Source organism: Amaranthus tricolor, chromosome 10 (assembly GCF_026212465.1).
Source record: "Amaranthus tricolor cultivar Red isolate AtriRed21 chromosome 10, ASM2621246v1, whole genome shotgun sequence".
Classification (NCBI taxonomy): Eukaryota; Viridiplantae; Streptophyta; class Magnoliopsida; order Caryophyllales; family Amaranthaceae; genus Amaranthus; species Amaranthus tricolor.
The window spans coordinates 1,457,004-1,475,510 of record NC_080056.1 but is presented as its reverse complement, the minus strand read 5'-3'; the positions used below and the strand labels follow the sequence as shown (position 1 = coordinate 1,475,510).

The window sequence follows — 18,507 nt, the reverse complement described above, 5'->3', positions numbered from 1 at the left end:
TATCATCTATATGTATTTTAGTCTTTTGCATATTTGTTCTTGTTCTATGTCAAATTTGAAAATTGAGGTTTCTTGGGTTGACTCAATAACCATGACGTGTGACATGGTAGACCTATATTAACTAGACCTTTGTAACTTTGTCCATGTGAATCATCTTATATCTTATATGTAAAAAGCTTTAGAAAATATGAGCTAGAATGTTCCTTTTACAGACCATTTTCAACAAGTCCTATCTCATTTAAACAATCCATTTATATGGTGATTATTATGATACTTATAAGCAATTATGATCAATTTTGTCTCCTTTGCAGCTATCATCAGGGGAAATTCATACTGATGGAGCAGTTGATAAAATTTAATGGTGGTAGAGACCCTGAAAAGTTTATGTCGATGCCTGGTATCTCCATCGAAGAATTACTGTCCATGGCTGCGAGTATGATTTCTAGAGGTTTGTAACCTTATTTGGTAACAACTTGCATACCAAGCCTCCTATACTAGTTTGCTGCCCATGATCAATATCACTTTTAAAGTACTCATGTTCATCATAATCCTTTCTTATGTAAAGACTAGAATCAAGATTACTTTCTAGAAACTAGAACCGTTGGAAAATAACTCTAAAGTGATCCCACATCGAAGAATTAGAGAGAGGTTGACTAATATATATACTTGATGGGCTACTCCTCAGAATCGAACTTCATCAGGTTTATATGCAGCCAAATTTTCTCTTATGCGAGTCTTGTAGTATACAGGCCCAATAACAAATTTATCAAGAACTAGTATTAGTTTTGCTTTGAATTCGACCTTACTTGTGTCAGTTTGTGTGATGCAACACACACTGTCAAAACCTTATTCCCATCAAATGGGGTCGGCTACATAAAAAGGGTAGCATAGTACACAAAGCTTCATTGCAGAGCGAGGAATCCTAGAATGGTCCCCACTAGAAGCCGTCAGTCACACACAGACACCTGAAAAATAATAAATCAAGAAACCAACGTTAAAAATGAAAACTATTATTATTTTGGTGTTTGTATGATTGAATTTAGATCGTCATTAAAACGTAAAGTATATTATCCAAAATAAAAATGCACTCACATCATTTCCATTTATGCAAGCTTCCAGTATGTTAAAATGGTGTTCTATATATGCAGGTTTACATTAGAAGATAATCAAACTCGAGCATCAAATGTCGAAGAGTTGGTGTTTGATTCTCATCCTTGTAGTAAACTTTGAAAATGAAGGAAGTACATAAACTTTAACCCTCTATTAGGATCTTTAAACTTCTGTGGATTTGTTGAACTTCATACTTCCCTTTTGCTGAATTCATAGTTATATTGGGAATGATTAAGCTAGGGCTTGCTAAGTTCATCTATGAGATGGATTGGGAAATTTGGAATACTATTTAATTCTATTGTTTTTCTAATTTCAACCTTTATGTATGAAGTCCGTGTCGATAATCAATGGAGTTAGATGTAACATTTCGAAATTGTACCAACCCGTCTAATGTTTATCGTGAATACCGAGGAAAAAAGGGAAAAAATGGGTTAAAAAGTATATTTCCTCTGGTTTTTAATAGTTGTTACACTTCTGTTTTTTACGTTATCCAATGCACGATTTTAATCTTTAATATCTTTTATTTCATATGTTAAGAAATTCTAAAAAGTTAATATTATGAAAATATACATTAGGACGAATCATACAAGATCCGACTTAACTATGTTTTACATTATACATGGAAAAACATATATTAAATAAGATCGATTGATGAATAATAATTGCTATAGGATCTGTAGCAATTATCAAAATTCAAAGAAAGTATAATTTATGAGAAGTAGTAAAAATGTGTTAGATTTGATTAAAAAAATAATTAACTTAAATGTATTGGTCCTGACTAAAAATAGAAACTTAGCAACACATGAAAAATATAGCAAAAAGAATGGAAATGAGTATTTTGTTTGATTACAGGGACGCCGACAGATGAACGCACGAGCTCTTAACCTATTGCCTGTCAAATAATTGTCACATATTTCACCTAATCTCGCTCGATTTCTTCCCCAATTCTCTTTAAATCAAACACCCACTTCTCAATTTCGACTCACAAATCTTCTATCAATAATCCAAACAAAATCTCAATTTTAGCTGACTCTCAAAATCCATTAAAATCTGTCATATTCTTCATCTTCAACCATCATTCATCATTCGATAAGTGATAATCACCATTTGTGCATCTTCAATTCGACAATAGCATCCATCATCTTACTGCCATGGCGATGCCCTGGAGTATGACCCTTTGGATATCTAAAATGGTATGGTTAGCACTTGCTGGTTGGATTACTTCTTGCTTGATCATTGCTGATGAAATTGCTGGTTCTATTCGCTCCGGTGACATTGGCGCCTTCAATATCGGCTGATTGGCTGAGCTTCCGCTTCTTTTTCTGGGTAATTCCATTTACTTTCGGGTATATCTGAATTTTATTTCTAGGTTTCGTTTAAGGTTGAATTTTGGGTTTTGATTTATTGAATGTGTTTTATTTCTTCAGTCCTTTAGGGTTTTTACTTGATTTAATGTTTACCTCAATTAGGTATTTTTCCTTCACCTGAGTAGAGTACTGCTATAGTGGCTATGAAGGTTTGCAGGGGTAATTAGGCTCACGTCTGTCTAGTTTATGACCCGCATCATTTGAATCAAACCCTTTTAATATTGAATCGTATAGCAAGTAATAGAAGAATGGCAGTTGAGTTGGTTTAGCATACATTCCCATTTCCCACTCTATTAGTTAGTAGTGACACTATACTAGTGTCATGGATTCACTATATGTCTAGGTTAATAACTCATGGACTAGAGAAGTATTTTGTTTTCTCAACATGACATGGGATCTGATATATACTTGAGTGCTGTAGGGTTACACATATAAGGTGGATATTCTCTAAAATGGTAGAATATACTAGTGTGATTATGTTGTTTATTGGGAGCTTCTTTTATTGCTTAAGTTTTGGGTTTGTTATGTTTGTTTCATAGGAATGTTGTTGAATCATGTTCTAGAGATTAGGGTATTAGTTATGAAAGTTAATACACTCTTGTATGCCAAATTAGGATGTGACTTGTGAACTATTAAGACTTTTCTTTTTGAACTTTGGGTAAAACATTTACATTGGGTTTTGATGGAGAGAAATGGAGGAAAAGGAAGGGAGGAATTTGGAAGGATTGAGGATTCATTGTTTGGATAGCAAAACGGAAGGGGAAGGATTTGGAGTGAAAAACATGGACAAACTTTGTTAAGAATACAATCTCTCCTAAAGTGAAAAGATTTAGAGAAAAGATTTAGAGGGAAAATACTCATATCCTTTCTTTTCTTTTCCCTTCCCTTCTAAACAAACAAGGTGCAATCTCTCTCCTTATCCCTCTCCTTCCTTTCCCTTCCTTTCCTTTCCTTTCCTTTTCTTTCCCTTCCTTTCCTTTTTCTCTTAATTTTCTATCCAAACATAGTGTTATAGTCGCATTGTTTGATGCTTTAGCTACTTTTTACAAGAGCATAATGTATGGTCTTGGGGTCAGTAGCCGTTGATTATTCTCAATCTGACTCATGCTTTTGTGGGGTTAGTGATTTGAACCCTTGTCACTTGTAATTTGGGACATTATGCTATCTAGAACTGGTTTTAGAAACCAGTGTACCATGGCAATTTGCATGTTCATATTATAGTTTTTAAGTGATGACTTATATAGTCGGATCATTGGGATCGGAAGCATTGGTTGTCGACCAAGCCCTATTTGTATGTGTAGCTGTAATAGCTTTTTGCAAGGAGTGAAGTTTCATAGCTTGAAAGCACTTTGTGAATTTAAACTCTCTCGATTGTGTTAAGGCAAGTTTGAGAGAAAAACAGGGTTCTCCTTTTTTTACAGAATTTCCTACTTTCTGCATTGCAGGTTGCTAGAAGAACCGTCTATTGTATTCCCCACCATTGGCTGCTTATGTAGTGAAATAGTGAAGTGAGGGGGTTGGAACTCGGAACCTTTACAAGAATTCTGTTTATTTTCATTCTGGAAACTATTATGTTGGACTCCTCTATGGTAATTGTAACTTAAATTTTCAAAATATAGGAGCAACTGTTCAATAAGTACTATGATAGAACCATCTTGTTTTTCTAATTAAGGTGGTCTCATTCTTTGTGTTTTTTTAACTTCTCACATGTAGGAATTTGACCTGTAAATGTACCTTTCTATATCGTTCACTTATCCTAGAAAGTTGTTTTTGGTGTACCTAGCAACGAGTTCATCGACTTTTTTCCCATTACCCAAAGTCACTCTAGTGGCTTCTCGAAGGGGCGTAAACTGGAAGGGAAGTTCATACATTGTTGAAGCAAGGATGCTAATGAGCATTGAAAGTATCAGTTGAGAATCGACTGTTATGTTGCAGTGATTGCCGTATTGCAAGTGCCGAGTGATTGTATATGATGTCAACCCTTAGCTATTTTGAAGATTGAAGATGATATATAATAATGTAACGAGTATTGTATAGACAAATTGGGATGTGAATTCTTCTCTATTCCTTGAGGCAATGTCTTATTGTGCCCATTCTTATGGTATCTCATATGTATGCTACTCTTTCTAGATACTTAATGTTATTTTTGGTTTAAGTCCTTCGTTTTTTCTCATTATCTTTCTTCATTTGATCCACATATGAAATTTATGAGCGAGGATCATACCCACGTCAGCATAAATCCCTTGTTCCTACCCTAGGATAAGTGTGTAAGGCTCGGTTGGGGCTAGAAATGGATCGTATGATCCAAGACAAGCATTGTATGCAAGAGTATGGAAGCCAAGCACGATTGAGAAGAATGTTGAGGTAAGGGCAAGCAATAGGCTTGTGCAAGCACTTGAACGGAAGCGGAAAAGCTGGCTAGGGACATTGGTGGGGGTGAGCCAGGAGGTTGCTTGGTTGAGCAAACTGCAGGGGCCAAGGTAGATGCTCAATAGGCAAATGCTTGGACGAGCACTATAAGTGCTTTATTTCATCCCAAGCAATGATGCATGTGAGCTCTATGTACTGTCTGAGTGACGATCATGCCTAAAGCCAAGTTTGTGCCATCATGCTCCCCATTCCCCAATACCTATGCCAGAGAGAGCCATATTATACTCATTGGGTCTATGGAGGAGGGTTAAGAGATGTCATAATGTATACTCTCTTATCCTAACTAATTTGAGTATTTGTCCCATTACATATAAATTGCTACTTATAATGACGATTTTTGCCGCAAAAAAAAAATCGTTTTATTCTATGTGGATGGTACTAAAACTTATTTTTCCCTTTGGTGCAAAGTCAATTGTCGAATTTTTAACGTGCTTGCCGCTTGGGAGTAATTTATTTTTGGAAAAAGTTTAATTTGATATGGTTGTTGACGAGAGATTATATGGATCTGCTCTAGACTTAATTTAATTTTAAGGTTTTGATTTAAATTTTTAAGACCCAACGGAAATGGATAACAGGTTTTCAAATCCAAAACCAACATAGGTTTGGACTTAATCTAGACCTATTTTAAAACTGTAGCAGCAATCTATTTTAGATATGTTTTAAGCTTATTTTATAATCATTTTGACAATTTTTAGACCTAAACTGGACTTATAGATCTATGCTAGACTTTTTATATCTTAAAAAAAATAAAATAGTAGAGTAAGAATAGTTATATTAAGATTCATTTAAGACCTGTATTCGACAAATTCGGTGTGTTTAAGCTTGAATTCAAAATGTTCTGATTGAACTTGACTTTAAATCTGACGTATAAACATCCTAATTGTCAAGAGCTCAGACTTTTAAGTACTAATGATTATTTGCTTCATTCAAATTACTAATTAAAATACTACTAGTGTTGTTAATTACTTTGCAGTTTGGTCTAAAAGAAACACTTACACAGCAGTGTGTGCAATCTGTACTTTTTAATTACTATTTCTGGTTATAAGACAGTCAAAACTCAAATACAAACCAGACTTAAAAGAAAAAAAAAAGAACATTTGGAGTACTTTTTTATTCAATAACTTCCAATTATTACACAATTCCACATGAAATTTCTTTAAAATGAAGCCAAATTCCAATGCCAATCCTCATTAATACATTACCTAACTCCTTTATTACTCCAAACTCCTAACTTCCATAATCACATTCATTGCTTCCTTTCGTTTTCTATTCATTTTTTTTTTTTGCTTTCTTCCTCTCTTTGATTGTCTCTTCTCACCTTCCTTCCTTCTTTTTCTCAACATTTTCCAGAACATTACTGACAAAAACAAGCAAACAATCTGCCTAAAATCCAAACTTTACATAATTATAGCCATTTTTATAAGATACCCAGAAATGTTTCAACTGTCCCCTTAAAACCCAGAAATTATTTCTAGGGTTAAGTTCAATTTAATTCTATGAGCGTATTCTGCCTCTAGATCTTCCTTTTCTTCTTTCTTTTTCTGCTGAACATTATTTAGAACATTAAAATTCAAAATTTACATAATTATAGCCCTTTTCATAAGATACCCAGAAAATTATCAAATTTTCCCACCAAAATCCACAAATTATTTCTAGGGTTTGGTTTAATTTAATTCAATGGGGTGTTCAGCCTCTAAATTTGATACCCTTTTAGCAAAAGCCATTGAAGATCCTTCCTTTTCTCTTACTTCTCATACTTCTTCATCTTCCTCTTCAACTTCAAATTCTTTTGCTTCAACTAGTTCTTCTTCTTCGATTCCTAAACCTCGTTCTTTTTCAGCACCTTTAGTTCATCATCCTGCTGTTAAAAAAGGCGATTCTCATCATCTTGTTTCTCTCACTTCTTCCACTTATGGGTCTTTGATTTTAGTTGATACTCATCCAGCTTCTGGTAATAATGATGGTTTTTCTGGGCATTCATCACCTGATTCTGTGATCAATACTTGGGAGCTTATGGAAGGACTTGAGGAAGAAGAAGAAAAAGGGTTTAACAATCATGATTCTTCTGGTAATGATTTAAGGCTTAAATCTTTGAATTCATGTGATTTAAAAGATGTCCATAAAATACCCACTTTGAAATTAGGGTTAAATTTTACTGATTCTATCAAGAAATTGAGTGATTCCTATGTGTTTGTTGAAATGCCTCAAAGAAAAGTTGAAGATGAGATTGAGGAGCTTAATTCTAACTTAAATTCAAAACCTTTGTGGCAACTTTTGTCTGAAGAGTCACTTCTTTCTAAGATGGATCCTAATGTTGCTTCTAGTTATCAAAAAGCTTTATCATCTAAAAAATTGGGTTGTAATTCATCTAATTGGATGAATGATTCTGTGGATTTAAGTCCCTGTGTTACTAAAAGTAAGAGTGTGGAATCTAGCTCATTGGTTTCTAAATCAGCTGAGGATTGTAATATTGGTAAAGTAGTTAGTTGTGAGGACAAAATTGTGCTTTATTTTACCAGTTTGAGAGGGATTAGGAAAACTTATGAAGATTGTTGTACTGTTAGATTGATACTTAGAGGGTTTAGAGTAATGGTGGATGAGAAAGACATATCTATGGATTCAAGTTATAGGAAGGAATTACAAAGTGCACTTTGTGGAAAGGCTTTTAGCTTGCCTCAACTCTTTGTTAGAGGGAAGCATATTGGAGGTGCTGATGTGGTAAAGGAAATGCATGAATCTGGAGAATTGGAGAGACTTTTGGATGGATTTCCGATCCAAGATTGCGGGTTTGCATGTGAAATGTGTGGTGATGCAAGGTTTGTTCCTTGCTCGAATTGTAATGGAAGCCGGAAGATCTTTCTAGAAGAAGAAGGACAAACAAGAAGGTGCCCTGACTGCAATGAGAACGGGTTAGTTCGATGCCCCGGTTGTTGCTCTTGAATAGAATGGTGCTTCCATTTTGGTTTGTTTTGCTTATTATTAAGAAGCTTGATCTGTTTCTCTGTAACTATGATTTATTCTTATATGTCAATGCCTAGGTCTTGATCATGTTCTATATCTTCTGTCATTTGATGCATAAAAACTTTGCATTTTGTATCTGACCTTGGGTTTATTATACTGGAATTCACTGCGCGTATCTGGAGTATGCATAATGTAATGTTGCAGAGAAATCTGATGAATTCTTGAATATGCTTCAATCTTTCTATCTTGATGTCTGTTTTATTGCACAACTCATAGTTGCATTTCGTCTTCCCTATGTTCCTGAGTACCATAGTGCAAAGTTTCGTTAACGTTTGTGATTGCAGTCAGTGTAACATAATTCGCTAGCTAATTCGCTTTTTGAGTTTGCGATTCGCACAAATTCGCCCAAAAATAGCCCAAAACCGACCATAATTCGCTTTTTTTGATTCGCGAAGAAATTAGCGAATCATGTGATACTGATCGCGGTAATGGATATGGTGTGGTTATTGTAAGGCCAAATATCATTTGAAAGCATGAGATACCCAAACAGTCAAAAATGCTGTTCTTTTTAAATCTTTACGTGGGTAATACTGGTTCGGTTTTTTTGAAAACCTTTACAACGCATCCAGTGCAGTGCGATGCTATCCTAAGCACACTTATCCTTTAAGATTAATGAGCAGAAATACAGAATTGATTAGTAGTGAGATGATCATTATTGTGTTTGTTAAAGCAACAAGTGTTTGGTGAATGGTAATGGAAGGAGTTGAATAGTTTGCCAGATAAAAAGTTTAGCCTAAAAATGTCTCATTCTTTTGTTAGAGTGGTCCTATTTCCTGCTTCAAGATTAGTGCCTGATGGGTCACTATACACCTGCCTGTTCATCATGACTTCTTGGCTTTGGTAGTGTATAGTGTATACTACTAGAAACTAGTTTGACATTATTCGCTAATTGCCTCGTAAATTTTGGTTCGTAAAAAGCGAATTATTGTCGGTTCTAGGCTATTTTTGGACCATTTTGAACAAAATGCGAATTCAAAAGGCGAACTAACTAGTGAATCATGTTTCTCTGCTAGCAACACACCATAGCCCCATGCATTACTTTTGGTGGTACACAACATGCTTGTCAAGCTGACTTAGTAACCCAGGTCATAAATTTCATTTAATTCTCTTCAACTACTGAAAATCTGAGTGGTTCATTGTAATTCCCTTCGATCTCGGTTTCTAGTGTGGGTATTTGATACGAAAAACGCCAGGCATTACTTTAGGTCTGAAGTCTTTTCGCAACCCATCTAAACTGCACATAGCAAGTGGTGCCTGCTGAGATTTAAGGGCAGGCAATTTTTCTTCTGAAAACACAGGTTACTACTTGAGTCTATATCTTCTATAATTGTGCTTATTTGTATTGTTTCTACTTTGGTTTTGTTAACCAAATTGCGGATTACTCCTCTATCCCACTGAAATCGCTACTTTTAAAGTCGAATATTGCAATTTCAGTGTGGCGGAGGAGTACAATAAATTTGTGATTAGAAGTTTGAAAAGATGAGAAATTCTGGATATTTGAAGTAGTAAGCTGGTAAGTGGTAATAATGTTGTCTTGCATAGCTGCATTATGGTGGGGTATTTTTGCTGAGAAAAAAAGAGACTTGGTGTCCTTAACTTGATATGACTGGAAGTCGTCATGGTTTTGATATGAAAAACCTTGTGAATTTGAATTAAGTGGTCCTTATTGTACCTAAAGAACTGATGATTTCTTTTGATTGAGCATTGACTGTGTTTCATCTGCCCCTTTGTAAGAGCTTTTACTGTTACGTCGTGCCATCGTTTGAATGGTGGTGGTGGTGTTGGTGGCCATGATGATGGTTGTATTTGTTTATCGTATGATCGTTTCAGTGCTGGTGGCTGTGATGATGGTTGTATTTGTTTGTCGTACCATCGCTCTTAGAGATACTTGTTTGATTTTTTCAATACAAGGTAGGCTGATTAAGGGATTGTGCTCGTGTTGGCAGTGGCGGAGGGAAGGGGTGTCATGGTAATCAAGTGACATCCCTTAAAATTTGAAAACAAATAGTAGAAGTATTAAAGTGTATGAGCCGAGTTGGTTGAGTAGTTTTAACCATTAGGTTTGGGTTTAAACCCCGATAACTACCTATCCTTTCAAGTGATATCACTTTTTTTTTTTCTGGATCCGCCCCTGCGTGTTAGTGTCACTTGTGCGCCCCTGCGTGTTAGTGTCACTTGTGCAAGGGGTTTAATGTGAGGTTAATCTTTGTGCACAAAATAAGTTGGTTGTATGAATTAAGAGTATTGTTGTGTTAACTAATTTGCTACACCTCCTATATATGGACATAAATTCGTACTCTATACTATACTTACATTATTTTTCCTCTTGTCCACGAGGTTATTATCCATTTCTTTGCTTTCATTTATGTAGAACTAAAACAATATGGATAAGATTTATATTGTGTTCTAGAAGCATCAATGCATATTTTCACAATATTAACTAAAAGTAGAATTAGCAAAACAAATAACACAAATGACTCAACGCGAGAACCATTTAACCCAGAATGCGATGATCGTATTGAATATAATCTAACCACTATGAGTTAAATAAAACATATTTAAAACTGAATTGATCTAAATCATTTGCACTAAAATTAACTTAAAAAATTTACTTTTATATTTATTTGAACTTTTCAATTTATCACTAATTTGAAATTTATATTCAATTAATTACATTCTAATATATATATATATATATATATATATATATATATATATATATATATATATATATATATATATATATATATATATATATATGAGAGATATCCATAAAAAGGGTGTTGAAAATGAGAAAGGTGAAAATGACTCTACACTCTTGATTTCAATAATAAAAAATTCTATGGTCACGATTGAGCCAAAAACACATAATTGTAAAAGTAACTATGTCACACAGAAAAGTAACTATGACATAAATTTTTAGAATGTTCTTAATATATAACATAGTGTCCTTTTTTGTATATATAGTTACAAAACAAAATCAAACAAAAATCCTTCTTATCCTTCTTATTTTGAGATCCTTGTTATTTGATTCTACATATATATATATATATATATATATATATATATATATATATATATATATATATATATATATATATATTGAATACTAATAAAATTATAACAAACTCAATCTATACCAATTTAATCAATCTTTAATTATAAACTCAAATTCTCAATCCAACCTGATCTAACCCATATTAGTCGCTCCAGTCGAATCATCTCAATCCGACTTGACCTATTCAAGTATTCAACTAAATAAATGTAAAACTTTATCAACGCCTCTCCAGAGAAACCGTTTTTATAAGAAACAACTCTCTAGACCCAGGCCCAACAATTAATAAAAGGAGAAAAACCTAAAAACTGACGCGCGCGTTTGATCTTGTTTGGAGTTGGTGTTATAACCTGTTAAAGTTGGTATTATAACCTATTAAAGTTGGTGCTATAACCTATTCAAATTGGTATTATAACCTATTAAAATTGATATTTGGAATTGGTGTTATAACCTATTAAAGTTGGTACTATAACTTATTTGGAGATACCAACTTTAATAGGTTATAATCCCAACTTTAATAGGTTATAATCCCAACTCTAATAAGTTATAATATCAACTTCAATAGGTTATAACACCAACTTCAAATAGGATTACATAGGGTGCGTTTTTCTGGTAGTTGTTGTTTTTTATTAATAATGGGACAGCTGTAACACCCTGACCCTTTGGGCTGGCGATGTTACAAATGGTATCAAAGCAACCTTGCGACCGTGGTTGATTGTATGTTCAGTGCACCTAGGGGGAGAAAAAGATCCTGAAATTACGATCCAACGAGGACGTTGTATTCCTAAGAGGGGTGAGTGTAATTATTCGTATTTAGCTTGAAAAAGGACTGATAAAGTACTCATATCAACAAGGTGCACTTTTTTTCATGGGAGTCCATTTGCTAAGAACTAACAGTTGAGCGGTTGTCCGAGGGGCCAAGGTGCTACACCAGCCCATTTGAGACGCTTCGTTTATAAAGCATGCCCTCTTTTGAGAAACCGTCTATAGTATAGACGCCTCTTAAGAGCCCAGCCCACATCTCCCCTTTAAATTCTTTTTTTTTAAAAAAAAAAACTGCTGCTTTCTTAAAAAAAACTTCTGCTTTCTTCCCACGCGCGTGTATTATATTCGGGAATATGAAAAGTCTAAACATTAACTGCCTCTCACGTTAACTTATCCCTTGAAAATGAAGAAATCAGTTTTTCATACTACAATGGAAGATTTAGTGTTTGAATTCGATTGTGGGTTTTTTTTAAATAAAGCTTCATCAATGGTAGAAAACAGTGATGTAGAAGAAGACAACAATATATACTATTTGAGAAAGGTAATAAAAACTATTGTGGTTCTTCTGATTTTTTTTAAAAAAATTAAGGTTCATCAACAGTGATGTAGAAAAAGACAACTATGGCTAATTTTTGGAGAATTGTAATAAAAGTATTTGTAGTTATTTATTCATATATTTTGGGATATAACCAAAATATAATTGGTATTACAACTGTGAACATTTGACATAGTTTGATGTAGTTGGGAGCAAACATTGTGCGGTAACAATATATTTGGGGTTATAACATAATATATTTGTTGTTATAACTTAATATATTTAGGGTTATAACATAGTATATTCGAGGTTATAATAACTTATATTTAGGATTATAACATAATATAATTGTTATTATAAACTATAAATATTTGACATTGGTTGATGTAGTTGAAAGTATAATATTGTATAGTCTGGGTTATATCATTTTTAGTTGATTTTATAACATAATATAGTTGGGAGTATAACATTGTTTAATGGGTGTTATAACATAGTTTAATTGGGATTACAACATAGTTTACAGGTTATAACATAGTTTAATTGTGATTATAACATTATTTAGTTGGGGATATAACATTATTTAGTTGGGATTATAACATTACTTTATAAATCTAAAATATTATAAACTACGCACAATTATAAGCACAAATATAATCTATTATAAACTCATATATACACTATTATAAATCCAGATACACACTATTATGCTTTCAATATAATCCCAAATATGAATACATAACAATACGATAAATACCACTATTATAGATCTAAATATACAATATTATAAATCCAAATACATAATATTATAATTCCAGCTACTATAAGCCCTTTGTTTGGGCAATTAATCACCTTTGATTCTTGAGTGTTGTCATTTTGATCCTTAGAAGGAATCTTTATGAATTCTTCGTGAATATAGAAGCCAGGACAGCACCATCACTTATCTTTCCCAAATTTTAAACCATAAAATCAAGAACAAGTAAAATTAAAAAACAAACAAAATTTAAAATTTTAAAATATTAAACTACAAACTTTAATTAGGTTAAATATAACACAATTATTGTCTTCTTCAACATCACTATTTCCACTATTAATGAAGCTTAATTTTTTTAACAAAAATAAGAGGATTGTAAATCCAACTAAATATAACACAATTAACCAAAAAAATATATAAAAATGAAAGCTTTGAAAACAAAAATGGTGAAGATGAAACATAAATACATACCTTTGATGGTCTTGCAAATGTTGAAGAAGATAAACAAAGACTAAACGACAATAGAATTGAGAGAGAAAGATGAAGATTAAAAACTACAAATGGAGTTTGAGAGAGGACCTAGATTGCACCAAAACGGACACGGACACGGACACAGATAAGACACGAGCACGGAAAAACGCCAACTTAAAAATGGCGGACATGGGGACACGAAAATGGTAATATAATAAATATATCAAATTAAAGATAATTTTACAATCTTTCATTTGATATATGTAAATAAACACTTTAAAAACATAAAAACTCAAAATTTTTCAACTTTTTAAAATTCAAATTACAAACACTAAGATTAAGAATTTAAGATTAACAAATAACACATTAACAATTTAACATTAACAAATAACAATTAACAAATATTCAAAGAGGATATACAAAAAAGTGGGAATGGAGGTGGGGCAACACCATGTAGAAATAAATAATAATTAAAAAAAAAAACGTGTCCTTAACTCCTTGCCGTGTCCCTTTCGTGTCCTTGCTGTGTCTGCGTGTCCGGAAAAATATTAAAATATTAGACACTTCATTTGGCGTGTTAGGAAGTACTAAAAAAAAAAATCAAAAAGACACTTTTGTTACCCTTCCTCTAGATACATTCATGAATAACCCACCAGAATCAAAAATAAATCACCCTCTTGTATTCTCTCTTTTCCCCAAAACCCCAATTCCATAAAAAAATTAAACCTCTACACAACAATGGAGGTTGATGGAGAAATTAATGGGGAAGCAGCAGGAAGATGTCTTGCTAGCTTTATTGACGACGGTACAGTAGAAAGCCATCGTTACTATCTGGCTCGAAAAACAACTCTTCAGATGCTGAAAGATAGAGGATATTTAGTACCCAATTCTGAACTTGAATTAACTCTTCAGGATTTCCGCAACATTTATGGCCCTAAACCCGACCCTGATCGCCTCCGTATCTCCACTGCCCTCGTTTTAGATGAGGCCAAAAAGGTACTCTCTATTCTGGGTTTGCTTACTTTGTGCTAATTTGTGATATTGGGTCAATTTTTTTTATTATTTTGTTCCTTTTTTGTAAACATAGAGCTATACATGTTTAACATTTTCTGGGTTTTGCATATTTTTTGCTGATTTTTGATAATTTTTAGAATTGGGTCAAATTATTTGATAATTTTGTTCCTTTTAGTAAATATATAACCATGTAGGTTTAATATTTTCTGGGTTTTTCTTATTTTGTTCTAATTTGCTAGTTTGGTCCATTGTTTTGTGTTATTGCATTTCATTGCTCTGGTATTTTGTGGGTTTGTACATTGGTGTATTTGGGCTATTTCTGTTCGTGTATTTGGGCTATTTCTGTTCTCCTTTTGTGAATATATAGCTCTAAAGGTTTAGCATTTTCTGTTTTTGCTTATTTTGTGCTTGTTTGCTGGTTTTTCTAATTGTTTAGTGCTATACTGTTATTGCATTTTATTGGTTTGATATTTCGTGGTTTTGTAAATGGTTTGCATGTGCCTTATACTTGGAGGAGATCACTGAGATGCATTCTTTATTCTTTTCTTTTATCAAAAAATATTGTGAACTTTTCTTTGTTGGGAAAAACAATATTGTGAATTTGTTAAGGGCTAAAAAGTTATGAATTTTCTTGCTGGGTTTTATCTGAAGTTTTTGGGAGTTTTAGAGATCGTTATAGTTTCATACAAGAACTCCGTTGTCCCACTTATGCCGCTACATTTCCGTTTTCAATGTGAAGGAGGGAATACTTGCTAATTGGTATCTTAGTATGGATGTTTTGTGTGAATATATGGATGATACTACATTGGGCTGTTATTGGTAATTGATCAAATTGACGGAATCGTTTTGATTGCTGGAATTTCTGAGTCATATTTTGTGTTTTAATCTTCACTATTCGCCTAAATGTTACTTCTTTTGTGATTTTAACTCTTGATTGGCATTAACAAATGCTTGTAAACTATTTTGAGAAATTCAATTTTACGCCTAAAATGAAGTGTCTAAGTGCCATGCCAATGTCCGAGCATCAAGGATCGGACACGGGTACGTGAAGCAAAATGAAGAGTTCGAGTAACATAGGTTGCATAGATTGTCGTTGTGATTTTTATTCCATTAGATTTAATGAAATAGGCGAAGTCTATAACCCGGGAAGTCTTTCATGTATCCTTTTCTTCGGTTAGCACTTGTCTGCTCCTACTGAATAACAATGCACAACCCATTTGATGATATGTCCTTTACTTTAATTTCAGGTCCTGGTGATTTTCGTTGGGCCTCAGTTGGTCAAAGTGAACACTATACGTGGTATTGCAGCTCAGATTGTTAACCGGGAAAGTTTGAGTGGCTTGATTCTGATATTACAAAGTAGAATAACAAACCAGGCTCAGAAAGCTTTGGATGACTTGCGATTCAAAGTTGAGATATTTCAAGTAAGTCTGTGTAGCAACATTGTCCTTCATGCTGGTTTTAGCCCCTTGAGTTTATTGTGTATTCTTGGAGCTCAATGTCCCGTTCGTTGCATGTATTTTCATCCGTGGAAGCAATGTATGGATTGACCGTATAGGTTTTGTCTAAATATTTTGTTTATATAACTTTCTTGTTCTGTTTCAGATAACTGATTTGCTCGTGAATATCACAAGGCATGTTTTGAAACCAAAGCATCAAGTTCTAACCCCCAAAGAGAAGGAGAAGCTCTTAAAGAAATACAATTTGGAAGATAAGCAAGTGAGCAACTTTTTTTTTTTTTTGGGGAATTTGCTCTATTAATGATGATATTTTTTGTTACAAAATTTGGATTTTCATAAAGCATGCCACTATTTGAATTTCTAAAGTTTGAACTGTGAACTTCGAACACTATGATCTTGGCTTTATTTAAGTATTGAACACTATGATCTTGACCCTATTTAAGTAGGGATGGAAAAATAGACGGGTGAGTGCGGATGCCCCCTCCTCTTCCCCCTTCCCCATAACCATACGGCCATACCCTCCTAGAATTTTCATACTCATCACTTACCAATACTCATGGTGGGTGAAATTTTCATACACGCATCTGTCCACCTCAATATGTATTCCAACTTATCCCCATTAGGATCCCATTCCCATCCACTATGGTCAACTGGGTACACCCAATTTGTATGATTTATGACACGTCTGGGGAGAAATTTAAATGTAGATCCTCAATGATCCCCTATCTATATCCTTATGAATTATGAATTGAGTGGTTGCCTATCTATTGCTTTTTTTTTTTGCCATTTTTGTGTAAAAAAGATGTTGAGAAATGCATATCGACTGTATCAGACCTGTTTTATTGACCTGCTATTTTCTTTTTCAAACCATATTATGCATGGAGAAGCATCAATGTCTTAACTACATTGGTTGGTGGATCGCATGCCTGAGACATTCAAACAAATAAGTCAAAACGTCAAGTTATATATCCATCTTTTCTGAAATATTCATGTGAAATATGCTTATCACCGAGGCTGAGATGACAACTTGTTATCTTCATGTTTTATGTTAATGATCCACGAAGCGACAATTTTGTTGAATCATTTAAAAGTTGAGCTCTAGAGTATTGTAGGATGTCCTTAGTCATCGGAAACTTACATTCTACGTGTAAAAGTAAAACTTGACATTGATATTGGCTTGTTCCAAGTATGCCTAAAGGTTAATTGTTTTAGCCAAAAATGAGATGATTGGGGATTAGCCCAAGAGAGCTAGAAGAGTATGGAAAGGAAATATGGTAATAGGGCTCATCACAATACTTTTATTAATAAAGATGTGCCTTTTCTGAATGTTATGCTAAATCTTACGGAGTATGATCGCAAAAACTTGTATCAATGTTTCTTTTGGATTATCGAGTACATGCTTTTATCATTAATGAGTTCTTTTCCCTATTTCCTCAGCTTCCTCGAATGTCGGTGAAGGATGCAATAGCACGGTATTATGGACTCGAGAGGGGGCAAGTACTGAAAGTGGTGTACAGCGGTGAGATCACACAGTCTCATGTGACTTATCGTTGTGTATGGTAATGGCGATGGAAGATATTTCCGGTTTCTTATCCTTTCCTGTGTTTAGGCCTTAGTAGTTGTGGTCTCGAACATGTAGCATACCATTGTGTATGGTAATGGTGATTGAAGATAAGTCTGGTTTTCATCCTTTCCTCATGTTTAGGTCTTGGTTTTTTCAATATCGAATTTCGTCAAACAAAAATATTGTTCGACGATGTTGACTGTTAAATATTTTGAACTCGAATTATTCAAGAACCTTGACTTGTGATCTGCCACTTTCTATTATGTCTTCTAGAACTTTGGCCTTTTTGCTGATGTACTGATTTTTGTCAAGTTATACTACCTCCGTTCCTTTATACTTGCCAGTGATAGCGATATTTTTTCACATAACATGTCACAATCAGGTGTAAGTATTTCAAGACGGTGGGTCCTTACGGTGGAAGCTATTGTGTTTCCATTTATGTAGTGTTTGGGAACAAGTATTTTATTTCAAATTATGGATTTTAATTATAAAATTGTAAATGAAGAATTTTAAAATGACAAGGTTTAAGTAGTTATTCTCAAATTTTCAACTTTAATTGTTTTAAAAACAATTGTGAAATTTGATCCAAATTCAAATTTAAAAATTTTTGATTTGTCAAACAATAAATTTGAGAATTTCAAATTTCCAATTAAAATCATCGTTTCTAAACATGGCATTAAGAGATTGTTGTACTATATAAATAGATTCAAATAAAGAAAAGTAAGTTTTTTCTTCTAATCTTTACCCATTTTGCAATTTTTGGTAAATTTTGTTATGAGAATGAAGAAAATAATAATTATTTATTCCTGCATTGCAAGATAATGAGAGAACTATGATAGATCATTAATTCAACTATGATAACGGTTGTTTATGATCATTTATTCCTCCATCGAAAAAATTGCCAACTTTATAATATTTTTTCTGTCTCTTTAAATTTACTGTATTACACCCAAAAAGTCTCATG

At 33.5% G+C, this 18,507-nt stretch overlaps 3 protein-coding genes across 3 annotated transcripts; all 3 read left to right on the top strand.

Moving 5' to 3' along the window:
- The first annotated feature begins 1,942 nt into the window (after positions 1 to 1,942).
- Positions 1,943 to 4,635, top strand: LOC130826133 (uncharacterized). Its single transcript, XM_057691677.1, has 2 exons — positions 1,943 to 2,436; positions 3,923 to 4,635. Exon 1 carries the CDS (start codon positions 2,262 to 2,264, stop codon positions 2,406 to 2,408), a length of 147 nt encoding a protein of 48 aa, XP_057547660.1. The 5' UTR covers positions 1,943 to 2,261; the 3' UTR covers positions 2,409 to 2,436; positions 3,923 to 4,635.
- A 1,351-nt stretch (positions 4,636 to 5,986) lies between these two features.
- On the top strand, positions 5,987 to 8,094 carry LOC130826132 (uncharacterized protein At5g39865). The gene has a single exon (XM_057691676.1). It carries the CDS (start codon positions 6,585 to 6,587, stop codon positions 7,845 to 7,847), a length of 1,263 nt encoding a protein of 420 aa, XP_057547659.1. The 5' UTR covers positions 5,987 to 6,584; the 3' UTR covers positions 7,848 to 8,094.
- Positions 8,095 to 14,135: 6,041 nt separating this feature from the next.
- Positions 14,136 to 17,801, top strand: LOC130826129 (DNA-directed RNA polymerase V subunit 5A). The gene is made up of 4 exons (XM_057691673.1): positions 14,136 to 14,501; positions 15,767 to 15,943; positions 16,125 to 16,238; positions 17,417 to 17,801. The coding sequence occupies exons 1-4, from the start codon at positions 14,244 to 14,246 to the stop codon at positions 17,540 to 17,542; spliced, it is 675 nt and encodes a 224-aa protein (XP_057547656.1). The 5' UTR covers positions 14,136 to 14,243; the 3' UTR covers positions 17,543 to 17,801.
- Positions 17,802 to 18,507: the final 706 nt, after the last annotated feature.

What these genes read in the sequence shown, in the direction of transcription:
- LOC130826132 (XM_057691676.1), top strand. Translation starts at nt 6,585, where the DNA reads ATGGGGTGTTCAGCCTCTAAATTTGATACCCTTTTAGCAAAAGCCATT.
- LOC130826133 (XM_057691677.1), top strand. Translation starts at nt 2,262, where the DNA reads ATGGCGATGCCCTGGAGTATGACCCTTTGGATATCTAAAATGGTATGG.
- LOC130826129 (XM_057691673.1), top strand. Translation starts at nt 14,244, where the DNA reads ATGGAGGTTGATGGAGAAATTAATGGGGAAGCAGCAGGAAGATGTCTT. An exon ending in TTTTAGATGAGGCCAAAAAG is followed by an intron (nt 14,502 to 15,766) that starts GTACTCTCTATT and finishes CTTTAATTTCAG; the next exon opens with GTCCTGGTGATTTTCGTTGG. An exon ending in ACAATTTGGAAGATAAGCAA is followed by an intron (nt 16,239 to 17,416) that starts GTGAGCAACTTT and finishes CTATTTCCTCAG; the next exon opens with CTTCCTCGAATGTCGGTGAA.